The sequence below is a fragment of the Oryctolagus cuniculus genome, chromosome 11 (assembly GCF_964237555.1).
Source record: "Oryctolagus cuniculus chromosome 11, mOryCun1.1, whole genome shotgun sequence".
In the NCBI taxonomy this organism is placed as follows: Eukaryota; Metazoa; Chordata; class Mammalia; order Lagomorpha; family Leporidae; genus Oryctolagus; species Oryctolagus cuniculus.
In genome coordinates this window covers 965,300-974,353 of record NC_091442.1, presented here as the reverse complement: position 1 = coordinate 974,353, position 9,054 = coordinate 965,300, and the positions used below count along the sequence as shown (strand labels likewise).

General features: G+C 71.4%; 1 protein-coding gene across 2 annotated transcripts; it reads right to left on the bottom strand.

Annotated features, from left to right (window-relative positions):
- Positions 1–367: 367 nt before the first annotated feature.
- Positions 368–7,709, bottom strand: GATA5 (GATA binding protein 5). Of its 2 annotated transcripts, XM_070051353.1 has the most exons (7): positions 7,632–7,709; positions 6,712–7,252; positions 5,482–5,657; positions 2,086–2,211; positions 1,632–1,722; positions 1,318–1,442; positions 368–1,101 (listed from the first exon to the last, which is right to left on the bottom strand). In XM_070051353.1, the coding sequence occupies exons 2-7, from the start codon at positions 7,229–7,231 to the stop codon at positions 946–948; spliced, it is 1,194 nt and encodes a 397-aa protein (XP_069907454.1). In that variant the 5' UTR covers positions 7,232–7,252; positions 7,632–7,709; the 3' UTR covers positions 368–945. The 2 variants fall into 2 exon arrangements, with proteins under 2 accessions (XP_069907454.1, XP_069907455.1); XM_070051354.1 differs by lacking the exon at positions 2,086–2,211.
- Between the last annotated feature and the right edge of the window lie 1,345 nt (positions 7,710–9,054).

Below are 9,054 nucleotides of genomic sequence, written 5' to 3'. Positions count from 1 at the left end.
GGCTGGGGGACCCACAGGTGGCAGTTTGGGGGTGAGGCTGGGGGCCCCTGGGTGGCAGTGGCAGGGGTGAGGCACGAGGCTGGGAGACCCTCCCTCCCATGGGCCTGGCTGCAGGAGCCTCTTCTGGGACTGGGGCCAGGTTCGACCGTGAGAGCTTCCGGTGGGGCTCACTGGTGCCGTGCCGGCCACCGTTTCAGCCGGCGTGGATCAAACTGGGAGTTAGAGCTGTGACCCGGATGACTTCACATTCAAAACACACGTGGGAGGTGTGGCCCTGTCACCCCCAGCCCCCATCGTGCCTCAGCGGGGGTCAGATGGGGACCCCGACCGGTTCCTCTCCCCATCAGAAAAGGTCAGGACACCCAGCTTCAGCCAGAACAGGGCCCTTTACTGCCCCCTTGGGAAAACCACCCGAATAAATACACAGGTCCGCAGGGACCCCAGCGAGCGGCCCCCCGGGGTGGGACCTGCACCTATGTCCCTGGCAGCCCCGTGCTCAGGGGAGGGCGAGGTCCCCGCACCTCAGCAACATCCATCCATGGGGGGCCCTGCAAGACCCCCAAGGCCTCAGGAGGCCCCATGGGCGTGGCGCCGCTAGCTCCCCGCGGCCGGCCTGGTCTCTGTCTCACCTGCAGGCCCGCGTCCTAGCAAGAGCAGAACGTGCGGACGCTGGGTGCTGGCGGCAGGACTGAAGTCGGCAGTGGACGCCTGGGCCACAGCCTGCACCACTGGGGAGTCCTTTGCTGTCCGGGGGAGGCGCCTGGGCCCTCCCCCACCAGCCTTCTCGCTCGAGGCGCTGCCCCCTGCAGACGAGGCCCCCCAGCGCCGCGCGGACGCTGCAGGCTCCAGGAGCCCCGTCGCCAGGTGCTCTGTGCTGTGCTCTCGGGAAGCAGGCACGGGGTGGGTCCCAGGCTGCTCTGTTCCGACGCTGGGTTGCCCAGGGACCTAGGCCAAGGCCAGTGCACACCAGGCCTCCTGGCGCAGGGCCCCTCCGAGGCCAGCCTGGGGGCCCAGGGCTGAGGAGGGGAAGGCAAAGTCCTCGGGCTCAAACTTGAACTCCAGGTGGCCGGAGGCCAGGGGGTCGTCCATCGGGCTGGGGACCTGCAGGGGGACAGGAAGTGCGTGAGGCGCGGCACAGCACTGGGTGCCCTAGGGGGGTGGCTGGCCCGCGGGGACAGGTTGGGCACCCCTCGGGCAGGGCCCGTGGCTGCGTGTGGCACAGAGGCAGTGCCGGGAAAGCGCCCGTGTCCAGGGTAAACCTTCTGCCCAGTGGGGCTCCAGGGAGAAGCCCACGGGGGCCGGGGTGGGTACCCTCACCTGTGAGGCGACGCTGGGCCCGGGACCCACTGGGGACGCCAGGCCGGGCTCAGGTTTCAAGGCAGCGGCTGAGGTCTCCGTGTCGGCGGCAGAGGGTGGGGAGGCGGTGGCATCCGTGGTGGGTCCTGGGGGGGCACAGGTGTTCACAGAAGGCACCAGACTCCCCCGGCTGCCCTGGCCCAGAGACGTGGGGACCCCCTGGTCACCCCCTGGCCGTTCCCGACCAGAGCCATCTCAGGGCAGAGAGGGGCCAGTGTGCACTGGCCTGGGGTCCTGGGGCGCAGGGATCCCCCGCCCCGGGCTCTGCCCCGCACCTGAGGAGCCCTTGGCCTTGGCCACCAGGTTCTTGGGCTTGCGTTTCCGTGTCTGGATGCTCTCCTTCTTCATGGCCAGTGGCCGCGGCACCTGGTGGGGTGGCAAGGCTGCGTGGGTGGTGCCTGCCCCGCTCACCCTGGGGCCCCTTGCACAAGCCCCCACCTCCCTTCTCAGCCCCGCAGAGCCGGCTCCTCCCGGGGCTGACCACACCCTCCCGTCCCATGCGGGGTGGACACCGGGGCTGCACGGACGGCCCAGACCCAGGCTGAGTGGCCGTGGGCGAGTCGCAGCGTGCCGGCAGCCTCGGGGAGCTGCACACGGGTGCCCGGGGCGGTGCCGTGCTCAGCGCCGAGCAACAGGCTCAGCCTGGGGGCCGCACGCCGCCCCGCCCGGTCTCCCCAGCCCTTGGTGTGGGGGTGGGGACAGGCACGAGGCCCGGCCATGCCCACTCACCCCGTGCAGCTTCATGTAGAGGCCGCAGGCGTTGCACACGGGCTCCCCCTCCGTGTTCCGCCGCCACAGCGTGGTGTGCGTGGTGTGGCAGTTGGCGCAGCAGAGGCCGCCTCGGCGGGACGAGGACTGCGGGCACCAAGGAGGCCGCTGTGAGCGCCAGGCTGGGGGCGGCAGCTGGCTGGGCTCTCGCGGGCTCCGGCTGGGGCTGGGGGGCAGGCTCAGCGCTGAACGGTAGGCAAGTCGGGGGCGGGGGCAGAGCTGGGGTCCTCAGCCCCTTGGAGGGTGGACCCACCACCCTCAAGCCCTGGGATGGCCTCCTCATGCCATGGGCCTCAGTTTCCCCACAGTGAGATGGGGCAGCCACAGGCCCAGCCCAGGGAAGCCGGTGGGTGTCACTCAGCCCCCAGCTCTGATCCGGACCCTGTATCTCTGGGGGGCAACAGGCCCAGGGCCAACGCTGGCCCCTCCACCTCCTGGCTCCCACGTCGGAGCACACGCCCCGCTCAACAGCTGTCCATGGCTCCCCAGTGCCCACTGCATGTCAGACCAGGGTCCTGGGTCCTCCCCGAGCTGCGGCAGCCCAGCCCTGCTCTCAGCCCAGTTCACACCTCGGTGTCGGGACGGACTCTGCCCAGCCCCCGAGGCCCACAACCCCTTCTTTCTGAATCTCACAGCTCAGCCCCCCTGGCTGCACCACACGTCCAGTCCCCTGGCCCTAGATCCGGCTCTGGGGGGCGCTGCTGTGTCCCTCCCTCCCCTCCCCACCCTGCCCAGCGCCCAGGTACCCTCGGCAGGACCACAGGGGGCACCCTGCAGGTTCTCCAACACTTCCTGTCTGTGGCAGACAGGCCCACGCGGTCAGCAGCACCCCGGTGCAGGGACAGAGGCCCCTGAGGACAAGGACCCTGCACGCAGAGCTGCGACCCTGGCCCCGCCTCTCCAGCCCAGGACAGAGCCGTAGACCGACGACGGGAAGGTGGCCAAACTGAGGGGCAGAGAGAACCCGTCGGAGTCCGGGGAGCAGGCAGGAGCGGCCTCAGCTTCCCCACGGGGGAGGCCCTCAGGGACCCTTGCCAAAGCACTGCCCTGCTGCCGGCTCCTGCCCCGGGGGGAGCCCAGGGCACAGGCCCACCCCTGGGAGGGCCTGCGAGCAGGGGAGGGGGCTGTCTGAAGCCCCAGAAACGACCACCGTCCCAAACCTCAGGACATGAAGCGCTGGCTGCCGGCCCCGAGAATCCCAGGGACGCCTGGGGGCCTGAGTGCCCAGCTCAGCTGGGGAGCCCTGGGGAGACCGACTGTCCCCTTCCCCGAGCCGATGGCCCTCAGCCACAGCTGTCAGCCCGACTCTGCCCATGGTGGACAGGCGGGAGCTGGCACCAGCCTGGGCCCCAGCGGATCAGGGAGGGCAGAGAGCAGCTGTGTCTCCTGCCTTCTCTCCACCCCTGGTGCCAGGAGCTCCGGACACACCCTGGGCCCTGCTCGATGTGGCAGAGGGTGTGCCCTGGGGTGTGTGTGTCCCACACTCAGATGGAAACCCTGGCTACGTAAAGGCCGCAGGAGAGGCAGCGTCCCCTCTGCGCCTGCGTCTCCCAGGGCAGGTGCCAGAGCCAGCCTCAGGCCAGAGGTCGGCTCTGACCTTGGCTGTGGACTCCAGGCCCCGGCCTGGGCACTGACGTTCAGGGGGTGGGCTGAGAGGGGCTTGGAGAGCCCCTGGCCATATCTACATGTGCAGGCCAGGGGAAGGGGTCTGCGGTGGGGAGGGGCCAGGGAGGAGGCCTCAGGCCAAGGTGCAGCTGCAATACAGCTGCTTGTCACTGTCCTGGCTTCCCAGAGATCATGGGGGGGGGGTGCTCAGGAGAGGGTCTCCCTGGGGGCTGTCCTGGGGCATCAGTGTGGGCCAAGGCACGGCTGCAGGGCTGCGGAGCGCGTCTGGGGGCCGCCGGCCTGCCCCTCACAGCCAGGACCCTTCAGACCCTCTAAGCCCAGAGTCTCGGGGCTTCCCGTGACGTCTTCGGCAGGGAGCTCCCCGCATGCCAGGGTGGGAGCCCCAGGGCGAGCATGAGGAGACCCCAGACCCTTCCCGGGGAGAGCTGGGGGGCAGGGGTCCCCTGAGGGCCCCGCTTGGCAAACCCCTTCCAGGCTTGGTCTATGCTCAGATCTGCACGGCTCAGGAGACAGGGGCAGGCAGGTGGGGATCCCCACCCAGAAGCCCCCCCAAGTTGACAACCGTGTCCCCCAGACCAGGAAAGGAGACTTTACCAGGCCAGGGGCCACTGTCCCCAGCCTGGCCAGGCCCGAGTGTTCTGTGCCAGCGGCTTCATTTGACACAGACTGGGGCGGCCCCTCGTTCACGCCCCCACTGCTCAGGTGGGAAGATCAAGGCTCAAGGACTGAGCAAGGGTCCAGGCCGCGGTGCGGCCCAAGGGCCAGGGCCGTCCTTCGGCTGCTATGAAGGCAAATGCGTGACTGCCCCTTAGGCTTAGAGGGGGCCGCACTTCAGGAATTTCCTGGAGGGTGGGGGAAAGGCAGGGAGGTCCCACGCGGTGGTCTTGGGGGTGGGGGTGGCAGATCCCGTGGAGGAAGTGGGGGGCCCTGCCCGCACACGGACGCAGGGTGGTCACAGGGAGCAGGCACTCGCTGATTCCCAGCCCTAGGCTGCCTCCCACCACCCGCACCCACAGGGACGGCCCAGGCCTGCGGTGCCAGCCACAGGTCTGTCCTGCTGGGGTGTGGGTCAGTGCTGGTCTCCACAACCTGGGCAGTGGCCGCAGGCCTCCCTAACCCGCGACGTACGCAGCGCTGCCCCTAGGCAGGCCGGCTCGGCAGGCACCCCAGGAACAGCCCGGCCCAGCCCTCGCTGAGCGTGGCGCTCGTGGTAAAACCGCCGGTAGAAGTTTTCCTGGGAGAGGCAATTTCACCTCCGCAGGCTCTGGGGGCTGCCTGTGCCGGCCGGCAGCAGCTCACCAAGGGGAACCAGTAGGGAAACCCGGCTTCGCCCACCCGCCCGCCCGCCGAGGGAGCCCGGGAGAACACTTCCGCAGATCCTCCCTGCAGACCCCAGCGGCTGACCCCAGGCCTCTGCAGACGCTGCCTGGGAGGCCAGCAAGGGCTCCAGGCGCCTTGGCCGCAGAGCTCCCTGTCCCCTGCCTGCTGACGGCCTGGCCGCGGAGGCAGCACGGGCCACCCTCACCGCCGGTGTTCTGCAGCCAGGAGTCTCGGCTCCAGCCCTGAAGCCGGAGGCCCCACGCTGGCCCGAGCCGGGCAGCCGCTGCCCTTGGCGCCCTCCCCTGCACGCGTGTCTGTGGCAGAGGAGCTGAGCTGCGCGGCCCGAGCCCACCAAGCTGGACCCGCGCACTTGGCGCACAGGCTTCCTCTGCCGCCACCTCCCGCACTCACCAGGCGCTTCTGGGGCCGCACGAGCGGGCGGTTGACGCCGTTCACCTTGTGGTAGAGCCCACAGGCGTTGCACAGGTAGTGGCCGGTGCCGTCGCGGCGCCACAGAGGCGTAGACAGGGCCCCGCAGTTCACGCACTCGCGGCCCTCGCCCGGGAACTCCTCCAGGAAGTCGGATGCTGCGGGACAGGCAGCGAGTGGGCCCGGGCCCTGGGCGCTCCTCCCGGGCCTCGGTGTATTTCATTTTAAAGGAGAGTTATGCCCTCGTCAATTCGCACACAGTAAACGGGCTCGCGTGGGTGTCACCGCGGGAGACTTCACGTGTCCGCTTAGGGCGGGAGCCGGAGCCGCTGGGAAGCAGCGCCGGGGGCCCTTCCCCGGCGCCGGCGTCCCCGCTCGCGGCCGGCCCGCGGGCCTCCTCCGCAGAGGCAGCGGACCCCAGCGGGGCCGGAGCGCCAGTCACGAGGGCCACGACGGCCCAACTGCCCGCTCCGCCGCGGCCTCGGCCTCGGCCCCACTGCCCGCCCTGCAGGACACCGCGGGCGCCGCGCACAAGGGCGGAGCGGGGGTCTCCGGGTCCCCTCCAGGCCGGGCCGGCGCCGGCGACGCGCGGGCGGCCGGGGCGCCGGGTGGGGGTGGGGCGGGATCAATCATCGCCCGGCGGGGTGGGGGGGTGGGGGGCGCCAGGCATGGAGCTGCCCGGGCGGCGGGGCCAGGGGTCTTAGCGGCCGGGCGCCAGGGCCACGCTTCCCGGGCCGTACTCCCGGCGGGGGCCCGTGGCTGCTCCGCAGTCGGGCGACGAGGCCTCCACGCGCCTCGGAGGCGTCCCTTGGGGGCCGCCGGGGTTGAGCGCAACCGCGGCGGAGAGTGCAGAGGCCGGGCGCAGCGACTTAGCGAGCCGGGGGCCCGGAAACCAGGGCCCCCGAAACCAGGGCCCACCGGAGCTCCGGAAGCGGGACTGGGACCCCCTGGCGTTCTGGACTTCCAAAACCCCGCGTAAGAATTCAGCTCCACGTCGGCTCGGCCCAGGGCTTGGTGTGGGGTTCGGGTGAACCAGAGGCAAACCCCGATGTCCTTCCTTACTAAACAGACCCAAAGAATCCCGGACGCGCGCCTCTCCCGCGCGCCGGCAGCCCTGACTACGCGGGGCCGGGGCAGACTTTCGCAGGGTGCGGGTTTACGCCGCGTCCGCCTCCCGCCGGGCGGGGAGCCAGCCCTGAGCTCCGTACTCACCGAATGCGGCCCTGCGGCCCGGGAGGCCGGGCGGGCGGCCCTGTAAGCCGTGCAGGACGCCGCCATCCAGGGGCCCGGCCGTCCAGGTCGGGGTTCCTTCGGGACTCACGTAGGTCGGGTAGGCGGCGGCGTAGGAGGCGCCCCCGGGCCGCGCAATTGGGGCCGGGAACTGCTCCCGAGCCAGCAGCGCGCCCTGGTAGGCGCCGCCGTCCCGGCTCCCGCCGCTGCCGGGCCCCGGGGGGCTGTGCGCGAAGGGGAAGGCGGACGCTGCGGGCGGCTGCGGGCTGCCGGAGCCGAAGGTCGACGAGTCCGCGGAGGCCGCCTGCGCCCAGCCCGGGTGCGCAGCAGGCGCAGGCAGCTGCGGGCCCGGCTCACACGCCGGCAGGTAGGGCAGCATGGAGGGACCGCGCGCCGACGACACGAACATCGGGGACCCGGCGCCCGGGGCGTGCACGAAGGCGCCCGCATCGCCGTAGGCGGCCTGGCCGGCGCTCGGGGCCAGCGCCAAGCTCTGGTACATCTTCTAGGGCGCGCGCCTGACCTGCAGGGAACAAGACCGGGCGTCGAGGTCACGGCCGGCGCGCGCTCGGGCAGGTGCTGCCTCTCCGATCCCCTCCCCGGTCGGGGCTGCTCTTGGGGCAACATGCGGGGGAGGAACAGGAACGGCGCAGGGCGGGAGCGGGGGCGGCCGGGAGCAGCAGCGAGCCAGACCGGGACAGCCTAGACGCCTAACCCACCCGCTGCCCGCCTAACCCACCCCGCTGCCCCGGGGCCGGCGACCCCCAGGAGGGCTGGCTGTGGCTGGGGGGGGGACTAGGCCCGAGGCCGCAGGGCTTTTCCCCCAGGCGCCCCGCCGCGCTGGGGGTGGGGGGTCTCCGGGCTGGAGAGGAGCGCACCGCGGCAGGACCTGTAGCACTCACCCTCGGGGCAGCTGCGGTGGCCGCTGACCGCGGGCTGGAGACTGGGAGCAGGGGGCGGGTGCGGCTCTGCAGGGAATCCCGCGCGGGCAGGCCGCCCCCTCCGCGCCGCCCCGCCCCGGCCGCGCCGCCCCTTCCCTCCCGGCGCCCGGCGCCCGCCGCTCCCTCCCCGCGGGGTCAGCGCCAGGGCTCCGGCCTTGGCGTCACGTGACCAGGCAGGCCCGGCTCTCAGGGCTCCGTGACATGGACGTTCAGCGCGGGGACCCAGGCCTGAGCCTTGACCAATGCCGGCGATGCCAGAGGGCCAGGCAGGCGTTGGAGCCCTGGAAGTGGACTGTTTGTGGGACTCAGGGGTCCCGAACCCTTAACCCCTGCTTGCCTGGGCTCCCACCCAGGTTTTCTGTCTTGTGGTTGGGTCTGTGACCTGCCCACCGCACCGACAGTGGAGCCGGGGGCCCTGTCTCCCAGACCCAGGAGGTCCTCCGAGCCAAGGGACCTGGCTCCAGTGGGACCCTTTCCGCCTGGGGGCCCTGGACCTGGACCGAGCAAAGCCCAGCGAGAGCCCCACAGTCCCTGTTTCTGAGCGAGCAGGGCCTCGCAGGCACAGGTCCCGGGGCCCTGGGGTCACTTTGGCACCACCTTCCAGGCCTCAGCCTAGCCCGGTCACACAGCCCGTGGTGGACCTTTCACAGGCGGCGGGGGGGGGGGGGGGCAGGGAGAGCTCCCTCCTGCACTGGGGGTGCAGGGGTGTGGGAGGGGATTCAGGACCTGGCACTGCACCCCCTTGCACTCCCCCTGCTGGGTCCTGATGCTTGGGTGATGCCCCCCCACAGCTTTAGGGGAGACGGGGAGGGGGAGATGAGGGGGAGGTGACAGCTTGGGGACACTGGATGGACTGGGCTTGTCAGTAGCGTCCAGAACTGTGGGTGCTCAGCTTACCAGGGCAGGGAGGGAGCAGGCCCAGGGGAGAGGGCGGATGTGGGAGAGGGCTGGGGTTGGCCCAGGCAGGGGCTGGAGCCTGGGGTGCCTCCTCCGGCAGGGCTCCGCCTTGTGGGCCGTCCCAGTGGCAGTGGGCGGGGATCTGGGGTGGTCCAAGCGCCCAGGGGGTGCGGAGCTGGCCAGGACCGGAGGGCCAGGCTAGCAGCAGGTACAGCCCCCAGGTGCACTGGCACCAAGGACCTGGGCACCCGCAGACCACGTCACCGCGCCTCTGGACTCTGCGTCAGATGTGGGAGCGATTGTGACATGGTGGGGGGGCTGGGCCACCTTCAGTCAGGCGTTTGCCGGCCCCCCGCCCCTCCTCCACTCTGCCCACCGGTCTCTTCCCTCCCCTCCCCCTCAGCACCCTGGGTTGGTGCTGCCAGGGGTCCCTCTTGCCCCCTGCCCCTCCAGACTTTGTCCGGGGGCTGGTGGGCCCAGAGAGGAC

Bases quoted from the DNA above. Each gene is read 5' to 3' on its own strand.
- GATA5 (XM_070051353.1), bottom strand. From the start codon at position 7,231: ATGTACCAGAGCTTGGCGCTGGCCCCGAGCGCCGGCCAGGCCGCCTAC. The intron at 5,658-6,711 runs GTGAGTACGGAG...CCTGTCCCGCAG, and splicing joins GGGCCGCAGGGCCGCATTCG to CATCCGACTTCCTGGAGGAG. The intron at 1,102-1,317 runs GTGAGGGTACCC...GTCCCCCTGCAG, and splicing joins GGCCCAGCGTCGCCTCACAG to GTCCCCAGCCCGATGGACGA.